General features: G+C 42.6%; 1 protein-coding gene and 1 long non-coding RNA gene across 8 annotated transcripts in view; one reads left to right on the forward strand and one right to left on the reverse strand.

Moving 5' to 3' along the window:
* Window positions 1-1,419: 1,419 nt before the first annotated feature.
* On the reverse strand, window positions 1,420-9,854 carry LOC117801536. The gene is made up of 3 exons (XR_004624157.1): window positions 9,716-9,854; window positions 7,530-7,659; window positions 1,420-2,141 (listed from the first exon to the last, which is right to left on the reverse strand). It is a non-coding gene; the product is annotated as an uncharacterized LOC117801536 (long non-coding RNA).
* Window positions 9,855-9,994: 140 nt separating this feature from the next.
* The window catches only part of CAST (calpastatin), a 113,480-nt gene continuing 102,148 nt past the window's right edge, over window positions 9,995-21,326 (forward strand). For 6 of the 7 annotated variants that reach the window (XM_034656543.1, XM_034656534.1, XM_034656535.1 and 3 more), the window contains exon 1: window positions 9,995-10,333. In XM_034656543.1, the coding sequence (XP_034512434.1) occupies window positions 10,259-10,333 (75 nt within the window). In that variant the 5' untranslated portion in view covers window positions 9,995-10,258. Of the gene's footprint in view, window positions 10,334-10,846; window positions 11,010-21,326 lie in introns of those variants that run through there. The other variant, XM_034656542.1, reaches the window with a different exon arrangement.

Consider the following 21,326-nt stretch of genomic DNA (forward strand, 5'->3'; position numbering starts at 1 on the left):
ATACATAGTGAAAGAAACACAGTCATGCATTGTTCTTGCCAGCAGCCAAGGGCTACAGGGGCGACTGAGGCTTGCTGAGGAGAAACACACAAACCGTTTTTAAAAACAAACGAAGCAGCAGAAGGCTGAAACTTCTATCAACTTTAAATCCTTTTAGCAATTGTGTAAGATTAAACTGTATGAAATTGCCATCGCTGTAGGTCAACAATTTTGAATATAGGCAATTTTAGATGGTTCAACCTACTAATTAGAGTAAGGGGCTTCTTCCCCTGTGATTGCCTCTATTCCTACAGCATAGCCATACTTGTACGGCAGTACCACCAACTCCGGCAACAAAAATATGAAGACCAAGTGCTGACACGCTTCTGGGCCCTGGGGAGAGATCAGTGAGCAAGAGAGGTGAAGTCACTACTGGATGAGTCAGACTTGGCTTAACAGGCCAGCTTCAGTGAGTATGATTCCCAGAGCCAAGGCTGCAGAGTCAGTGTGACCTGTGATGAATTCTTTTTTTTTTTTTTTTAAGATTTTATTTATTTATTTGACAGAGATAGAGACAGCCAGCGGAGAGAGGGAACACAAGCTGGGGGAGTGGGAGAGGAAGAAGCAGGCTCATAGCGGAGGAGCCTGATGTGGGGCTCGATCCCATAACGCGAGGATCACGCCCTGAGCCCAAGGCAGACGCTTAACCGCTGTGCCACCCAGGCACCCCGACCTGTGATGAATTCTTCGCTCTGTGTTCTGTGTGACCATGAACGTGTGTGTGTGTGTGTGCGTGTGTGTCTTCTTTCCCCGGTTTGCAGGGCAGAGAAGTACAGAATAAGTACTCTATAAATTGCACCTGTTACATTTATTAACACTTATTGAAGGAAACCTCCTTCAAAGATTTTACCATTTCAAGAAAAATAATATACAAATATTCTAACTTAAGTGCTAAAGCTTCAATACACAGTGAGAAATAAATAGTTTTGTTAGGTCAGGACCATAAACATAAACTTGACACTGTAGGGCCTTCACAAATGTGGCCAAGTGACGGTATTCTGTAAGAGTTAGCCTGGAAGGACCAATGAGGAAGTGAGTCTTCAGACAAGTTCTGAAAGTGAGTTTTGAAAGAGGGGAAGAAGAAACAACTTTCATAAGAGAATCCAAACTGAGCACGTGGGAAATATAACCGAAAAGGTAGATTAGCCTTCACAGAGAAAAGTGATATTTTTAGCCTTTCTTCCTAGGAATGTTGTGGAAACACACTCTAAATCAAAAAGGTAGTTATCCGGGGCGCCTGGGTGGCACAGCGGTTAAGCGTCTGCCTTCGGCTCAGGGCGTGATCCCGGCGTTATGGGATCGAGCCCCACATCAGGCTCCTCTGCTATGAGCCTGCTTCTTCCTCTCCCACTCCCCCTGCTTGTGTTCCCTCTCTCGCTGGCTGTCTCTATCTCTGTCGAATAAATAAATAAAATCTTTAAAAAAAAAAAAAAAAGGTAGTTATCCTTTCTAGACCAAATGTCACAATCGGAATTCACATTTGCCAGGGATGTTTCCTAGTGTAGGAAGAAACTGGAGAAGGCCTGAGCTCACTTTGAACTGGGGTCTTTTCTACCCGTGTCTTAATATTCCCCATTCTGAGTGTATTAGTTTGCTAGAGTGGCCACAACTTTAGCTAAGGCTGGCTTAGAACACCAGAAATTTATTATGTCACATTTCTGCAGGCTACACGTCCAAAAGCAGTGTATCAGCAGGGCCGCACTCATTCTGAAGGTGCCGGGGGAGCATTTGTGTGAGGCTGTCCTAGCTTCTCCCCAGCTCCTCAGCTTACGGCAGCATGTCCACACAAGGCGTTCTCCCTGTGTGAAAACTATGTTATGTCGATTTGAATAACAATCCCCCTCAGTGTATGATTTTGTGCAACCAAGGCCTTTGGAGTCTGAACCGGACACACACAACATAACGACACGAAATGAGAAGGGTACCTTTGAGCCTGCAGTATGGAGAACTGAGGTGTTAACAGCGTTGTTGATCTTCCTTCACGGTTCCATATACGGCACCAGGCAGCAACAAACCAATGTCCCCTTCACCTACCCCATCACAAGCATGGCCGCTGCCTCCAGTGGCAAAGCCAAACCAGTCACAAAAACAAAAATAGTCTACTGGGAGAAAATGGTGGGAGAGGGGACAGTATGTTTAGTGCAACTTTTCTTTGACTAGTTCACAACAGAGAGTTTGGGCACCAGTTAAGCTTTCCCTCCCCCTCCTATAGTTCTGGAAAGCGATTTCTAGAAACATAATTTATTTCAAGAAAGCAAAGTTAAAAACTTTAGAAATTCTGGGTGCCTGGGTGTCTCAGTCGGATGAGCATCTGCCTTTGGCTCAGGTCATGATTCTGGGGTCCTGGGATCCAGCCGGCATTGGGCTCCCTTCTCTGTGGGGAGTCTGCTTCTCTCTCTACCCCTCCCTCCCATTCGTGCTCACTCTCTCTTGCAAAAATCAAGAAATAAATAAATTTTAGGAATTCTAAGTGATAAAGTTTAATCTGTAAGTTACGCATTTAATATATAATATTTATTTATTGGTTATCTAGAACTGCAGTTGAACAAGAAATACTATGTATGTGTTTAAAAATAAACTGAGTAGAACAATAAAAAAAGAAGTGAAAGGTAACTGTCCTCCACACTTCACATCCCTAATCTCCCAAGTTCCTCCCTAAAGGCAAGCACTATTTGTAATTTTTTGTGTATCATTTCAGAAATAGCCGGCACAAGAAATACATATGTGTTTATATAGAAAGTTCATAAAATATATATCTTTTTTATTTTTACATAATACTAGAATGCCATATATAGATTCTTCACACTGCCTTTTTTAAAAAAGATCTTTTATTTATTTGCAAGAGAGAGAGAGAGGCACAAGCAGTGGAGAGGGGAGAAGCAGGTTGCCCATCGAGCAGGGTGCCTGATGCGGGGCTCCATCCCAGGACCCTGAGATCATGACCTGAGCTGAAGGCAGCCGCTTAACTGGCTGAGCCACTCACGTGCCCCTACTTTCTGTCTCTACCGATTTGCCTATTCTGACATTTCATATCAACGACTAGTATTATTTTGTAACTGACTAGTATTATTTTTAAATTCTCCAGCACAGGCTGAAGAACAGATAGCTAAGGTACCTCAGATTCACTTTCATCACTCCAGATATTAAATCACTCATTTAAAAATATAATAACTTAGCATTATCTCCTCCAGTGCCGTCCATGTTGCAGCAAATGTTGAGAATTCGTTCTTTCTGATAGCTGAGTAATATTCCATTGTATATATGGACCACAACCTATGCTAAGTGAAATAAGTCAAGCAGAGAAAGACAATTATCATATGATTTCTCTCATCTATGGAACATAAGAACTAGGAAGATCGGTAGGGGAAGAAAAGGATAAAGAAAGGGGGGGTAATCAGAAGGGGGAATGAAGCATTAGAGACTATGGACTCTGAGAAACAAACTGAGGGCTTCAGAGGGGAGGGGGGTGGGGGAATGGGATAGACTGGGGATGGATAGTAAGGAGGGCACGTATTGCATGGTGCACTGGGTGTTATACGCAACTAATGAATCATCGAACTTTACATCGGAAACCGGGGATGTACTGTATGGTGACTAACATAATATAATAAAAAAGCATTAAAAAAAATAAAAAAAATATAATCTCAATCCCCCATCCCAAGGCATCATACATGCCATCCATACGCAAACATTCCACTCCAAATTCCATGACAAATTTTGTTTAGTATGTAGCAAAGAATAAATACAGAGAAGTCCTTAGAAGCACTAAACCATCTCATTCAAACGCTAATACTGTCACTTAGCAGCTGTGTAACCCAGGATAAATTATTCAACCTCTCTGGGCCTTAGTTTTCTCTCCTATAACAGGAGGAAAATAATGTTTCCTACTTCATGAGGGTGAAATGAACAAATATATGCAAATATATGCAAAGTCTTTAAAAACTGAAAAGTTTCTAAATCATAATAAGCACTATATGTTTTTGTTTATTTACTGTCAATTATCAACTGTGAGAGCCATTCAATAGAATTAGTACCGTGGAGTGTTTAGATAGTTCTCCTGAACTTCTGATCTTTTTTTTTTTTTAAAGATCTTATTTTTTATTTGACAGAGAGAGAGAAAGCATAAGCAGGGGGAGCGGCAGACAGAGGGAGAGGGAGAAGCAGTTCCCCACCAAGCAGGGAGCCAGAAGGGGGCTTGATGGGGGGCTCAATGGGAGGATCGATGGGGGTTCCATTCAGGGCTAGATCCCAGGTCCATAACCCGAGCTGAAGGCAGAGGCTTAACCCACTGAGCCACCCAGGTGCCCTGCCCTTCTGATCTTAAGTGATCAGAGACCGTTTCAACTACAAGTGTCCTTCTAAATTCCCCAGTCTATTTCTTTCATCTTTTGAAGAAGGAAGTTTAGCCTGGAAAAAAAACCAATAATGTGTTCTTATTCATTCCATAAAATGTTTATTGGGGACATATTGTGTGCCAGGCACAGTCTCAAGTTCTGAATAAGACCGAAATGACCCTTTTCTCACAGACTCTAGCAGTGGGAACAGATCAACAGTATGACAGGGATCAGAGACTGTGCTAGTATGCACAACGATCTCCCCTCCATGGGACCCTCTAGGAAGAACGATACCACTGCAGAAGGAAACAAGAAAAAGAAATATGACAAGATAATATCTTCTGATTGTTTTTCGGAGAGTTTATAGAAGAAATTTGGGAGCATGGGGGAGATAATGGAAGTAAGATAAAAAGAGAAAGATTTTTAAGATGTTTTGCTGAGTGTTCTGATTGTGTGCCCACTTGGGCATTTTCAATTGCAGTGAGAGGATTGCAGTAAAGATTGAAATGCTTTTAGTTACTTTTGGAAGGCCCGACCACTGTTTCTTTAAATATAAACTGCATTTAGGATTAGGCCATGAGAATCTTGGACTTTATATGGACAATAGACAGTTACAATATAATGCAATGCTGTGGAAAGTCAGCACTTTGGAAAAGGAAAGGGAGGAGTATTCCGAGGGGTGGGAAATGAGCAAAGGCAGAATTGGGAAGAGCAGAGAACGTTCAAGGATCTGAAAGCCGGAGGGCATGGCTGGAGCGCAGGTGCGTGAAGGCATAACGCTGCAGCTAGGGCTGCCCAGGACAAATCCTGCCGGTCCTGGGAGGACATGGGAAGGGATCTAAACTTCATCCTGTTGGCACTAAGGAACCATCAAGGACTGTAAACAAGGAAGACAGATGATGCACACAGCACTGGTTAGTTGTTGGCCCCAGGAATACACTGACTCAGAACCGAGTTCTTTTCAGGGACCCACAGCCCCGAGGATGGAGACCACAAACCTAAGGGAAATCAGTAAGCAAAGCAAAAGACTTCTAGCTTATAGGAAGGCTTGTAGCTTCCTAGGAAATAGGGGTATCTTCTACCTACTTCCTTGTCTGCTGCTAGACCTATAGAGCAATCTTTTTTTTTTCTTTTTCTTTAAAAGCACTAGACAAAACTAGAAAATAGAAAAAAATTATTTTGCCTTCATTTCTAATCATTCTTTGCAATCAAATTTTGAAATTGTTGTTTCTGTATATCTCGATTGCTAGTATTAATAGCATGGCCACTGTGTGAAACAAATTGTTCTTCTGTGATGCCTCTTGAAGGCAAAAGTCATTTTAAAACAGGGAGAAATTTAATTAAATGGGTAATATATTCAGACCAAATGTTTAGTTAGATAGCAACTTGACAGCATACTTTAGTCATATTAATTCCCCCCTCAATTCTATTTGCAAAGTTTTTTGGTGTTAATATTGCACGGAGGAATGTAATGGATGCGATAAGCTACGTGAATCCCCATCAGGAATAGAAGAGTCCTTATTCCAGCTCCTAGGAGTGCCACCAGAAGACAGCCCTCATCTCCCAGCTCCCTTTGGGGGTTGCCACAGTTTAAGGGAGCCACCTCTCTCTCCCAAAGCCATGCTCCCTTCACCCTCGGACATACCCAAGGACTAGTGATGCAGGCTCATAAGGGCTCAGCCCTCTCTCCCCAGCCCCCAAGTGCTCCAAAGGGCACCCAGCCATAGTCATTCCCTGCAGGCTTATGGGAGGCTTCTACTGGGTCTGCATCCCACTCAACTTCTCCCTTGGCCCATCCTTCCTTCCCTCCCACAGGTGTTGATCCCATGAGTCCTCCCTAATAAATCCCTGAAAAGGGAATATGATCTCAGTCTTCTTTGGTCCGCATGGACAAGAAACAGGAAGTCTGTCATGCTGAAGAACAAGGCCTGAAGGTATTTTGCAGGTGGTTTACTATCAGCAGGCATGAGATAGTAAAGGATGAGAAGTAAAACCTGAAGGCCTAGTTATAGATATGTGGGTGACTCAAGTTCTTGTTTGGTAACGGTGGAAACTAAAAAAATACTTCATCTGCTGTTTATTCTCTTTCCTCTCTTTATTCTCTGTCCCTCCATCCTTCATCTCCATTCTTTCTCCTGCCTGCCACCCCTTCGGTCACCCCTACACAAGCCCAGTGTGATCTGAAAAGCAAGGTGTCTTAGTCCATTCGGGCTGCTGTAGCAAAATACCACAGGCTGGGGAGCTTGTAAAACAGTTCTAGCAGTTCTGGAGGCTGGAAGTCTGTGATCAGGGTGCCAGGATAGTCCAGTGAGGGCTCTCTTCCCAGCTGCAGACTTCTGCTTGTATCCTCACATGGCAGAAGGGGCAAGGGAGCTCTCCCGGGGCATCTTTTATAAAGGCACTAATCTCCATGAGAGCTCCACCCTCACGAATTAGTCACCTCCCAGAGCCCCCACCTCCTAGTGCTACCACATTGAGCATTAGGATTCTAATATGGGAATGTGTGGGGGGGGCACAAACATATTCAGGCCATAGTGCATGGCAAAGCTCCTGTGCTCTAAACATAGTCTCCTGCTGACTAGGACACATTCATCTTTATGCACGGACTTTACCACTGAAGCCATTCTTCTGGATAATTCAACAGTCAGAAGCATGAAGCTCCTACTCAGATACACGCACATTATAAGGGAAAGGAAGCTTTGAGAGCCTTTGCGTATTTTGCCTGTGTCTTTGCCTATTTACAAAGATTCTTTTCTTTCTGGTTTACTCAGGAAAATGTCACTATGGAGGGGAGCAAACGTGGCAGAGTCTCAAGACGGCAGATAGGACAGGTAAGTTCCAGTGGGATTGACAGGCCCCTGGACGTCAGCCAAAACGTCCAGGTTTTCTGGAGTTGACTTCCATTCCAGGAGTACGTGGTGGTGCAGAAAGAAATACCATCCAAAGGAAGGGGACTATTGAAACTGTGAGTACCTCACAAAACCACTCTGCCTCCTCCTCAATCTTACCCACTGGCTGGGTTACCAAAAACCTCTCAGCTGTCAGATCTCGTGGACACTCTTCATTCATTGTCTGGCCCAACCTTTGACTGAAATGTTAGTTGCGGGTTAGCCCTTCCTTTTAGAAGCCCCTCCACCCTTGGCCTCTGGTACTTACTTCTTTTCTCGCTTCCGTCCCACTACAGCTCCTTCTCAGGTTCTGCTGGCTTTTTCTCCAAACTCTGTCCTGTCTTTCTTTTTTTCCACTTTACATGTTTCCTGATGAGAAGTGATGAGTTCCTGACCAGCTACAGCAGTAGTGGGGATGAAGAGAAGGTACAACGTGGAGGTTACGTGGAGAAGGTTTCAACTCCATCAAGTCAAACATGGGGGGGGGGAAGCCCTTGAGCTCCCCTCCTCTCCAGCCAGGCCACCCCATGGTCAGGATCCTACAGTGCTTTTGGAATAACTCTGCCAACCCTTACCCTTCTCCCACGGTCATGTGCTGGTGAATTTGTCTTTCTTCCTAGACTGTGAGGTCCCCAGTACCTCCACAGAGCCTGACACACGGCAGTCATCCTGTTACCGACTAAATAAAGGAACGAAGTACTTAACATGTGTGCAAATAAAAATATAGTGTAAGTTGCCATATGCATTTAAAATGATCTTCCCTAAGATGCTCAACTGCTGGTCGTGGTATCAAAGTTCAAATTCCTCACTGACCTCAAGAGAAAGTGAAAACACCACCCTCTTCTTCAACTTATTTGTAATTCTTCTTGACTCATAGTCATCAATGCATAGTTTAGCCATAATTGTTCTGTTAATGTGACTTCCAACCTTTCAGCAAAGCCTGAAGGCTAATGTTTTTATCTCTTATAGATGTTGATACCAATTATATCACCTTGCACAGTAGCTGCAAAGTAAACAGTAAGTGGGCAAATGGACTGATTACTCCTAAACTTGGACCAGCAGCTGCAGCCAGATGGGTAGGCTTTTTTGTATTTCCTGAACTGCCCTCATCCTCTCTCCTTCCGTCCACATCCCACCAGCCAGCCTGTCCACTCAAGACTCCTTTCCCTTCCTAAAATCACCAAAACCCACAGAACCCCAAACTCCCAAAACACATTTGTACTTATCCGTACTTGTACATCTCTCATTGTCACCCAAATGATCATGTGTGACAAATGCCATATGACTTCAGCTAAACTCTAAGTCCCTGGGGGGCACATACACAGGGAATGTGTATTTTTATCTTTCTATCATTCCCTCTACAATTTCTTTCACAGCACTTTACATGCATGAAAAACTTTCAAGAAGTATAAAACTAACCAGTTTAAGTTCAATTTTAAATATTCCGTTAGAAAATACCTCAAATTTTAATCAACAAACCATTCTTCTTCCAGAATTAGAATAATGTAGTCAGGGTTCTAAAACCTGAACCTAGGCCTTCTAGGTTCTGAAGAAAGGAAATGTTTCTGGTTCCTGGGCCTGGGGACGGGCTGCCTATCACCTGGTCCCTGTAGCTTGTGTGTTTGTTTAAATTATTGTAGGTGTTGGTCACAATCATAAAGTCATTTTTTCAGGCTTATGACATTTTTCCCAATTATGAATGTAATTCATGCCACCAACCGATTTTCCTTGAATGGACAATGATAGACCCCTTATCCAAGTCATTTCATTTTTATGTAGAAATTCTTACTCTGTAGCCTGTTTGTTGGAAATAGTAGTCACATGGATAATAAGCAAAACCTTTTAAGAGGGAATCCATTTAAATCATCCCTCGCTGCTCCCCCCATCAAGAATGCTGCTAAGCCAGTGAAGGAAGTCAAAATCCCTAAAAATGAGAGGGGAAAGGGAAACAAGAATTCATCCTGCCAAGCTCAGTATAGCATGACAAATCTTTTCCTACAATCTGGCCTCTCTCTCCCACCGTCTAAAACACAACACTTCACAGAGCGTCACCCCCAGGTCCAAGGTGTCAGTGCCATCTTGGGGAAAGGCTTTTTCAGGCAGGTCTGATCACAAACGGGCAGAATCGGAGACCCGCAGTCTCAGCAGACGAGCGTTTTCTAGACAGGCCTGTTGTATTTCACTTCCAAGCTCAAACCAGGAAGTGCTGTTTAAGATGAGTCAAAGACTAAAAAACACTTTGGCCTCGGAAACAAAACCGACCAGGCTCCAGAAAGGCTATAGGGGTTTAAATGTGGGACTATTGGAACCTACGGCTTCCTACCCATTAAGACGTTTTAAACTTTCAAAACTGCGCCACCCCCCAAAAACCCAAAGTGAGATGACATAAAACATACACAGGCGAGCGTACACACCTACACAAACACACACATCTACACAAACACATGCACAGACCAATATGTTTTAGTGATCCACTTCCTTATCTAGAAGGTCCAGGCTTGGGCCAGATTGGAGTTGGTAAATTCTTCTCCAAACTAAACCAAGGCAGACTGCAGAAACGGTGTTTGATTCTGGAGATTTTTAAGGAGAACGGTCGAGGCGTAGCCGGGCCACGCCCGGGTCCAGCTTCCCCGTTGCACAACTGAAGCTAAGTCCGGGCACGTCTAAGCAGGAACCCTGAGACCTCCAGCCCCTCCTCCCGGCGACCACGGGGAGCAGCGGAGTCCTGGAAGGCGGGGAGGATCTCTGGGTGAAGACACCGGGGCCGAGGGTGTTAAGTTTCAGCCCCGGGAGCCCCGTGCAGCGGGCAGGAAGGGGAGGACCCGGACAGGCAAGGGGGAGCCCCCGCGCGGGCTCGGGGCTGGGTCGGAAAAGCTGCCTCACGGGCGCGCCCTTCGGCCCCTCCGCTCCTTCCCTCCCTCCCAGAGCGCCCCGCCCGGGCCTCCCTTCTAGTCTCCGCTGCGCCCTCCCGGAGGCAGCGTTTGCAGCGGCCCTGCCATGTCTCAGCCGGGCCAGAAGCCCGCTGCCTCCCCGCGGCCCCGGCGCGCTGCAGCGGCCCGCCATACCCAAGAGGTGAGTGGCGCTCTTCTCGAAACCGCAGGGCTGAACGCTGGGAGGACCCCAGCGCTGGAGCCGTGGGCCACCTCCTCTGGGCGTAGCCTGCCTGGCCTCTCGGCCCGTGCGCCCCCTCCCGGGCTGGGGAAGGGCGCGGGGCTCAGTGACTGCCGCTGGGCAGGTGGCTGGAGGTGGCTGGGTATTCCAGGGCCCCGGCCAAGAGCGCGGGGCGTGGCGCGAGCTCAACAAGGGGTGGCCCGCGTCGGGAAAAGTTGGATGGTGAGAGGTGGGTGACATGAGGATAGGGATGAGAGGGGGGAAAAGTTCATTCGGGACCCCCAGAGTGGGTGGGGTAGCGTAACTGGACGGTGGAATCCTGTCTTCCGCGTAAAGCCCGGGCTGCAGGGCGTGGCGGCCCGGAGAAATAAAACATCTTCCCGAGCTAACCTCGAGCGAAATCGGGCGGGGCGGGGCCAGCAGACGGGGGCGGGGATTGCTTCGGGCACCGCCCAGGTGCCCTGCCTCCTGACGGCTTCAGGGCTTGCAGAGCTCAGAGCCTGTCCGCTGCAAGGCAGGCGAAGTGAGAGTCGCGTGCCTGCCGCTCCGCGCCCAGCGTCCTCGCCGGGCCCTCCGCCGCGCGTCTCAGAGCAAACCGGCCGTCGCCATGGCGTTCGCAAGCTGGTGGTACAAGACGGTAAATAGGAGCGGCCGCTCTTGGGCAGGAACGGGAAGGGAATGTGTTTGCTTTGCCTTTCCGGGCGTGCGGACGAGTATTGTCTGGGTTTTGGCTGGGAAGGGGAGGGGACCAGGTGCGACCTCCTCTCAGGACTTAGGGAGAGGCCGAGACTCACCCTACGGTGGTATGCACCAGCGCGCCCGAGAGTGCGAGGAGGCTCGGCTGGCTCACAAGTTGAATGGGACGGGAATTGTTGCTGAAGGAATTCCGCCGCTGGAAGCGGATTCCTGGATGAACTCAGCTCGCAAGAACATAGATCTAGTGTTTTTAACTTGTAAGCAAAGCTCGAAAACTTTTAGAGGAAATGATCTTGGACATGCATTTTCCAACACGAAAGAGGAGAGGCAGCTGGAATGGGGGCTAAGGAGAAAACCCAAAACTCCGAGGAGCAGAACCAACTGAAATCAAGACCTTTGTTGAGAATGAGACAGAGAGAGCAAGAGCTGTTCTGTACTTTATTCCACAAAAAATGCAAAAAGATGTGTTGATAGGTGAGAATAAAAATATTTATATCCCATTGATTGATGTGAGAATTTAAAAAACTTAGTTTAAGTACACCTCTTTTTCAGCATGTGGTATTGGGAAAAGCGGCTATTGTAATTAGACACTCTTTAGAGGAAACCTGATATTGGAATCAGCAAACTGTCACTGATAAGCCAATGGCCATTCACTGAGCTTCTACTCTGTGCCAAGCCCGCTACTAGCCTCCAAGTACATAGTTGAGAATAAGAGGATAGTTCTTTTTCTCAAAGGTCAGTGAGTCAACCTTTCTGAACCTGTTTCCACTTCTGTAAAGTGAGGGTTATAATAGGCACCACATAAGGGTTTGTGAGAATTGTTGAGAATGATGAATCAAAGTATCATACCCATATACTTATAATGATTGGGAATTACAGTTTCCCTTAAGATATTTCATTGTTATTGTTTCTCATTACATATTCTGGGCTTTTAAAATGTAGCATCTTATTTATGTGCTAAAAGCAAAAGTTTGCTTTGAGTCATTATTGTCCTAAGGTTCTTATCAAAATGCACCACATGAATTATCTGCAAATATGGATGGCAGTATTTCAGAGTTGACATCAATCTTCTCTTTCCAAATTCATGATTCTTTAAAGGAAATTATGCTGGAATATTTGAAGTAGTTTAAATCAGTGCCTTTAACCCTGTTATGTTTATTTTTTTAAATTTTTAAGAAGATTTTATTTATTTAGAGACAGAGAGAGAGAGAGCATGCACGCGCATGAGTAGGGGTCGGAGAGAGAGGGAGAGAAGCCGACTGCCTGCTGAGAAGGGAGCCCTACGTGCTCTGTCCCAGCACCCCGGTCATGACCTCAACCGAAGGCAGAAGCTTAACCAACCGAGTCACCCAGGCGCCCCTAACCCTGTTATGTTTAGCATAGTCTGTTATTTTGCTACATCGCTCTTATAATCCAATTTGGAAACTACTATAAAATTTTTTTGCCTCTTAGAATCAGCAAGCTGTTATGATCAGCTTTGATTTTTCCCAAGCCAGTGCCACTGAAAGAACTGTTGTGAGAGGCACAAATGTAATTTAAAAGTTCCTTGTAGCTACATTAACAAAAGCAAATACAGGTGAAACTAATGCTAATAATATTTTTTATTTAACTAGCTATATCCCAAACATTATTTCAACATATAATCAATGTACAAACCATTGAGATATTTTAGATCTTCTTTTTTATATTGATTCTTCAAAATCCAGTGTTCATTTTATGCTTACAGCAATTCATACTTGCTACATTTCAAGTACTCAAAAGGCATGAGTGGCTAAGGACTATAGGATTGGATAGTATAGCTCTAGACATGGCTTCCTAACCATTTTTGTTTGATGGTTATGAGGGGGTGATCACAGACCATTTTGAGAATTAAATGAAAGCTACTGACCATTTTCCCTCAGAAAATACACACTCAAATACACAAAAGCTCACCTGTAAATCCTTTAAAGGTCCACGGAGCCAATTTATAACACATATATTTTACATATATACAAAATAAATTACAATATACAATAAGATATAAATAAATAAATATTATAAAAATATAATAATAACATTATATAGTGTTATATACTCTATAAATATTATATAGTGTTATATACTGTACAATGTTATATACTATTATATAGTAATTATATAATATATAAGTATTCGATTTATATATATGTGTGTTTTTATCATGTATACTATATACCATATATATATATCATGCATATATATAATGCTTCTGATAAATCCTATAATTAAAATATATTTACTAGGATCCTTTAAATTCTGAAAAAGATTGTGAATGACCTCACTTTAAAAATCTAGACAGCATAAGAAAATAATTAAAAGATCTATCTGATGTTTGTTTAAGGGAGTGCTACTTTTAAAGCCAGTCAGTGAAACACGTTACAGTTTATATTTTCACACTGAATACCATCAATATCATTGATCTTATCTTCCAAAGAATTATGTAGTTGTAGGAAAAAAACCCAACAAAACAACTTTAAAAAGCCAGCTCTGAAGAACATCTCAGAGCATCGTAACAGTGAAGCATGAAGGAGAGTAAATTTGGTTGACATCAGTAATCACATTCCTGAATCATAAGTTGACTTGATTAGGCCATGGTAATTAAAGGTGTTTCTTAGCCTAATTAGAGCTATCGGCCCAGTGGCAGCATGATCAAGGAGCCTAGTCATTTGGGAGGCCTCATTGCTGTGGCCAGTCTGGGAAGAGTGTCACAAGCCTTCCATAGCAGGACAAAGCACTTGGCTGCTTTTAGGAGTAAGGAATGCAAATTATAGAATCTGAAAAAAGTGCACAGGCTTTAGAGTGTCTGGGAGAATGGAGGTCAGACACAACTTTGCCCTTTTGGTTGATAGTTTCTAGTTTCCTTCCCATTGCGATAAGACTTTTAAATTAGGAGTATCATCAGATGATGTTCTCTAATCAGTTTTGGCACTTCCCAGAAGTAAATTATATTCCACAAGTGCTTTTTAAAGAATGGCGTAGCTTGCTGGGGGTGGAAACATGGGTGGCCATTTGAGATTCCAAGGTGATTGGTTAGGCAATCAGTTCTGAGTAGGTTGTCTGGTGTAATGCAAGACTTCTCTAAGCAGCCCATCTTTATTCTATTCTTTTCCTTTTTGTTTTGTTTGTTTGTTTAATTTTTATGGTGGTAAAACATACACCACATAAAATTTGCCATCTTAACCATTTGTAAGTGTAAAGTGGAATTAAGTACATTCATATATATATATATATATATTCACATAAATCATATATATTTGAATTTTTTTTAAGTTTTATTTGTTTCAGTAATCTTAAATATACCCAACATGGTTTTCAAACCCAAGACCCGAGGATCGAGAGTAGCCCGCTCCTCCATCTGAGCCAGCCAGGCACCGTGTACACATTCATATTGTGCAACCGTCATNTTGTGCAACCGTCACGAGCATCTAGCTCCAGGACTCTTATCTTGCCAAACTAAAACTGTAAAGCCATTAAAAACAAATCCACATTCAGTTTACATATACCCATTTGAATGCATAGCACTGTATTCAAGTACCTGTGTTGCTTTTTTTTTCTTTTTTGTATTCTATTGTTTAAAAAAAAGTGAATCAGGTATCTTTTAGTTAAGAAAAATGTGAAATAATTCCATCCAATGAACACCATTTATGTAAGTTGCCGTCTCAGACGGAGGAGGCATTCATCCCAGGGAGAGAAGGGGTCTATGGTTAGAGTTTCCTTAAAAAACTATGGAATTCATTTTGACTGTTGAGAACTCATAGAACACAAAAATAATTTGGTAAAGGCCAAATATGTTCACAGGTAATTATTGTTCACCTACTATGTGTTGGGTTCTGTAAAGGGTTCCGTGGACATAGCAATTGTGCATTTCTCATTGGTAAAAATCACAAGTGCATCCTAATGACTACTACAAAAGCAAAAAAAGTAACTATTGAAAGTCTCACGGCATCTTCTTTGATTTAGAAAAAATTCAGAAAGCCTTACTGCAGATAGACCCCAGATGCTGAATTGGCAAAGAGGCAATCGATGGTACCTCTGAAAACTGGACAAAAAGAGCATGTGCGCTTAACAGTGTCATCTTGACTTATCCATGAGAATGTTGAAGTGTTAGGAAAAAGCATACATGGAGTTTAGGTGGAACATCGGGATTTCAGAATTATGACCATGCAGTTAATCCTTAATATGTGTCTTTTATATGAGAATCCCAAAGAATGTTATCCTATAATTTTAGAATTTGATAGCAAATGTTTTTAGAGGAGGAGAAAGATATCATGTATTAACAGGCCATATCTCTTATTTACTTAAATTTCTTGAGTAATTATTCTCTATATAATACTTAGCACATGGTAGCTAGCTTCTCACCGATTTTTTAAAAATAAATCAACTCTATTCTTCTCTAGGAGTTTAGAGTTTTTAGTGAGAAAACTAAGGGAAATGGCTAAGATATTGTCTTTGTGTGACTCCAGGGAGATACATATGCTTGAGATAAGAGGCTTCTCACTTTTTCAAAACTTTTATCACAGAAGAGAGGATAATATAATGAACTCTTCATATACCCATCATCTTTAATAATTATCAATGTGGTAATACTGTGCCACATTTCCTTTATTTACCTCCCAGCCCCACCAATAAACCCAGCACACACACATACACACACNCTCTTCATATACCCATCATCTTTAATAATTATCAACATAGTAATACTGTGCCACATTTCCTTTATTTAGCTCCCAGCCCCACCAATAAACCCAGCACACACACATACACACACACATTCACTCACATCTCCCCTCCCAAAGTATTTTATTTTATTTTAGTTATATTATGTTATTTATTTTATTATTTTTTTACAAAGAGAAAGCATGCATGAGAGCTAGCATGAGTACGTGAGGGGGGAGGGGGAGGATGGGCACTGGGGGTGGAGGGGCAGAACAAGATAAGAGAATCTTTTTTTTCTTTTTTAAGATTTTATTTATTTATTTGACAGAGAGAGAGAGAGAGACAGCCAGCGAGAGAGGGAACACAAGCAGGGGGAGTGGGAGAGGAAGAAGCAGGCTCCCAGTGGAGGAGCCTGATGTGGGGCTCAATCCCAGGACTCTGGGATCACGCCCCGAGCTGAAGGCAGACGCTTAATGACTGAGCACCCAGGCGCCCCAAGAGAGAGAATCATAAGCAGCCTCCACATCCAGCTCGGAGCCCCACGCAGGGCTGGCTCTCAAGACCCTGAGATCATGAGATCATAACCTGAGTTGAAATCAAGAGTTGGAGGCTTAATCAACTGAGCCACCCAGGAGTGCCCCCAAAAGTATTTTGAAACATGGGGAATTACACATTTAAGGGTCATGCCTGTGACCAGCTTGGTTAGATTGTTTGGAAAAGGAATTCTCTATTCGCTGTGTACTTTGTTTCCTTAGATGTAATATGGAAATGTGAGACAAATATACTATACAACCGTAAGAGACAAAGTACTAAACACAAATTTATCAGATGAACCTGGTTGCTTTGTACTTATGAAAAGTAAGAAACTGAATTCTCTGCTCTAACATTTATAGCCTTAGAAAATGAAACCTTTAAACCTTTACTTATGTCTCTTATGCATTTTACTGTTTCATAATTCAGCACAATCCAGTTGAGGGTTTGGAATAACTTTTACTGTATTCTTAAAATGAACTGGGCAGTGGGCCAGACTCCTCATTAACATCAGCTCCTTTCAGAAATATGTCAGCCCCTGGGCTATGTACTATTAGCTTCATTTTACAAGTAGAAAACAGGTTAAATTATTTGCCGAAGGTCACATAGCCTTTCACATCCAAGCTTTTTCTGTCCCATCTGAGTTGTCAGAGAATGGAATGCAGGGAACTGGTTACCTAGGTAACAGAAGAGGATGGGAAGCCAACTGGGGAGGCAACCAGGGATTAGAAATTTCAGGAAGCTGCTATCATTTCTATGCAGGAAGGACTAGCAGGGAGCTAGATCGCCCTGTGGAAACTCCCAACTGCGGCTGGCCCATCCTGCAGGAGACACTACTACAGAGCCTCCCAGAGGCAGAAAGGAGGGGGAAGACCACCCACTCACCCCCTCCAGTCTCCTGTCACTGCCTCCCAAGCCCAAGACCACCCATCCCAAATATCCCAGGTCCAGGGAGCAGGGGGAGCAGGGGCCCCGGGTGGGCCAGGAATTCATCTGAGGGCAGAGAGGCCCAGAGCAGCTTCAGGGAGATGGTTTTAAAGCAAACCCAGTTTTACATCTTGGTCCTTCTGTTTGTTTGCTCAACATTACTGTTTTAGCAAGCAGAATACATACAAGAATAGATTTTATGGGATTTTGCAGGAATTATTAATTTACATGTTGTCCTTTAATTTTCCAAGCTTTTTTTTTTTTTCTTCTTTCTCTTTTATCTAGTTTACTGACCTGAATGGAGGAAAAGTACTTCTCAGGCACTGTTTAGAGGTTTACGGAAATAATAGTCATTCAATCAAGAAGTGTTTGTCACACCCCTACCACAGGACCAGAAAAATAAGAATACAGTTTACCATCTGGTTGGGAAGGCAAAATAGACATTTATGAAGGAATCAGTAAGCAAGAGAGTGTAAAATAAAATTTGTTTGCTAAAGAAACTAAGAAAATTGAGACTAACGAGCAGGTAGGAAGATACGACGTGCCATAAATAGGGCAAGGCTCAGAATTAGTCAGGAAATGCTGGTGAGAACACAGGGCACTGTGCTCCTTTCTTGAGCAATCGGAGTTTACCCAGGAGCCCCAGAGCCGCCCCAGCCTGCCTGACCGGGGGAATCTCCCCGTGGGTGCCAACTCAGTGGGGTGATTTGAAGAGCAGAGCCCTCTGCTTCCTGTCATGGTGCCCACAAATCTCTCAAAACCAGTTGTCTCCAGTCCTAGCTGCATATTAGGATCAGCTGGGAAATCTTAGGAAAATATATCTATGCTCAGGCCCCAATTCCAGAAAAACTAATTTCCTGCACTCTGGCATGAATGTTCCCACGTGTTCCAGGTGCTTGTGACCTATACTGAAGGATGGGACCCACTGCTAAATGAGGGCTTTCTGACCTTTAGAAGGGCCCTGAAATGAGCTTTTCTTACCATATGCAATGGTATGTAGTGACAGAGCTGAGCTCTGTGTATGAGGAAAGTCCAGAGGGCACCAAGATAACCTCTTATTGCTTCATGATTTTGCTACAGCTATCACTGGACATGCAAATATTGATCTCTGTGGCCTTGCCTCCAAGTTGAAGAAGAAAAATTTTTGAGTTGTTTTAGAATAACCTTTACTGGTTTTTAGAACAGTTTTATTCAAATATAATTCACAAACTGTGAATTCACTCATCAAAACATACAATTCAATTCAATATTTTTTAGTATATTCACAGAGTGGTGCAAGCATCACTTCTATTTAATTTTAGAATGTTTTTGTCACCCCTAAAAGAAAACTCTGATTTTTTTTAAGAAGCAAAGGCATTTCAGAAGCACCCAGCATTTGTACTCTTTCAGCTGGGCTTGCACTTGTAGCAACTCAGTTTTTTTCTGTCTTCCTTCTTCTTTTATGTGTGTGTAGAAGTTTGCTTTTATTTTCTTCTGTGTTACCTATGCCCTTGTGTGTGTGTCTGTCAGGGTATGTGGGTAGCGGTGGGGAGGGTGCCCAGATGCTCACTAGCCCAGGTCCTTGGCTGGCGGAGAGCAGAGGCTATCGGCCTTACTGCTCTTGGCTCTCGTTGATTTCCTGACAGGTTGATGGGTTTGCTGTGGCAGAAGATTTTAAGCCTATAAAAAGCTTTCTCCTCCAGTGAGAACAGAGGACAGCTATACTTGCCAAATACACAGTGATCCATGGGGGGTGAAAACAGTTTGGAAAATTATTCCTTTTTGAGGGAAGATGGGGCGAAGTCCCTTATCTGCTTTTTTCCTGCTTCTGAACTCCTGTCACACAAACCGCCCCTTTCATCTTAACTCCATGCGTCGACTGCCTTCTGTAGCCTTATTCTCCCCATGCAGTTTCTCCTGTATTAGGGTTAGCATCCTGTCCTTCCTGTCCTGGGCTTCCAGCTACGAATACAGGACTGATTTTGCAAACAGGACTGTTTGATTTTATAAAGCAAACCAGTTTCAGAATTGGAAGTTTCTGTTTTGGTTTGTTGTTTTCATTTTAGAGCATTGGATTGAGTCTTTCTTGATGTGAATTCCAAGATCTCTGCTAGCTTTTCCCTAGATCTAGAGTAGCCCAGTATCTGGCTCATAGAATATAATCCGGATACGTGGTGTGACGGAGGAGGACCTCACCTTTCAGCGCCTTGATTTCTTTATCCATCAAATGAGGTGACACTGGAGTTGCTGTGGGGATTGCTTAGGGGAGATGGTTAGCCCTGGGCTAGCACAGAGTAAGTAGATGCTTGGAACATACTTGTTTCCTTTCCCTCATCTAGAAAAGTCCTCCATGGATTTATCAGTTTTGTGGTCTGGTTCTCTTTCCGGACCTATAAGTGCTTTCCTTCTCCATGCTTCTCTCACCTCTCCCCACCCCACCCCACCCACTGCCCGCTGTTGTGGACCAAGTTTTCTCTCTTTTCTTCTTAGGCTTGCGGCAGGTTTCCTAAGTTGGATCGAATCTGACGTAAATCATTCCCAAATATTTCATTGCATCAGCTCAGTCACGCAGAAAGTGCTTAATTATGCTATGAATTAAATAATGAGGCACTTTGAGTGTTAATTATACTGAAATTTAAAAAAAGATAATAATAAATGGTAAAAAATAAATTAAAAAATCAGGCACTTTGAATATCAGTGAAAAGATATAACTGATTTTACATTGTTAATAGATTGCTGAATATTGAATAAGTCCCAAGAAATGGTCAGGGCAATGGTTCATGCATTAATGTTGCTATTTACTAGAAATTGAATGGTGTTAGGTAATTCTTGTTAATTCTCTTAGAGTGATGGTGATATTGAAGTTACTTGGAGAAAATTCTTCAATTTAAGGAGATGTTTAGTTGCAATGTTTAGGGGTAAAGTTTTAGGATACCTACAATTTACTTCCAAATGTAGGTACATATCCAACTACAGATAGAGAGATCTATCTATAATATATGCAAATATAGCAAAATGTAGCAACAATCTTAATAGTTATTGGATCTAAGTGGTAAGAATATCAGTACTCGTATTATTCTTTTAACTTTTCTGGGTATTAGAAAAATTTTATAATAAAAAGGTGTGTTGGGGCACCTGGGTGTCTTAGTCGGTTAGATGTCTGGCTTGAGATCTCAGCACAGGTCTTGATCTCAGGGTCATCAGTTCAAGCCCCGTGTTGGGGTGTGGAGCGTACTTAAAAAAAAAAAAAGCTGGATTAAAAAAACCTGGGAAAATATAATCCATAAGGTTTCTAAAAAATGTTCTCTTTTGATTGTGTTTTGTATGTCATTATACTTCTTTATGTTGTAAAAAAGCTTTCTATTGAGAGCAAATATTTCTTTTGAAATCATAAAATACAATTCTTATGGTACGTAATTTTTCCAAGCTGTCATTATAACCAAACATTTTAAAAAGTATTTACCATATATATCCCTCGCAAACTATATAGAACCTACATAATTTGAGGGATTTTGAGCATTTAAGTGGAAACAAATAACCGATGGTATTGGCTAATCTGGAGGACTGAAATTTTGGAACACCCGCAGGAAATGACTTTTTAAAAACTTTTATTTTTATTTGCTTACTTTTTTGCATTTTTTAAAGTAAGCTCTTTGCCCAGAGATCAATTGTTACATGCTGTACAGACTGAGCCAGACAGGGCCCCTTTTAACAATTTTTTGTTGTTGTTGTTGTTGTTAAAGATTTTATTTATTTATTCGACAGAGATAGAGACAGCCAGCGAGAGAGGGAACACAAGCAGGGGGAGTGGGAGAGGAAGAAGCAGGCTNATAACCAAACATTTTAAAAAGTATTTACCATATATATCCCTCGCAAACTATATAGAACCTACATAATTTGAGGGATTTTGAGCATTTAAGTGGAAACAAATAACCGATGGTATTGGCTAATCTGGAGGACTGAAATTTTGGAACACCCGCAGGAAATGACTTTTTAAAAACTTTTATTTTTATTTGCTTACTTTTTTGCATTTTTTAAAGTAAGCTCTTTGCCCAGAGATCAATTGTTACATGCTGTACAGACTGAGCCAGACAGGGCCCCTTTTAACAATTTAAGCTTTTTCATTTGCAAAGTGGAGTACTAATAC

The sequence above is a fragment of the Ailuropoda melanoleuca genome, chromosome 3 (assembly GCF_002007445.2).
Source record: "Ailuropoda melanoleuca isolate Jingjing chromosome 3, ASM200744v2, whole genome shotgun sequence".
Lineage (NCBI taxonomy): Eukaryota > Metazoa > Chordata > Mammalia > Carnivora > Ursidae > Ailuropoda > Ailuropoda melanoleuca.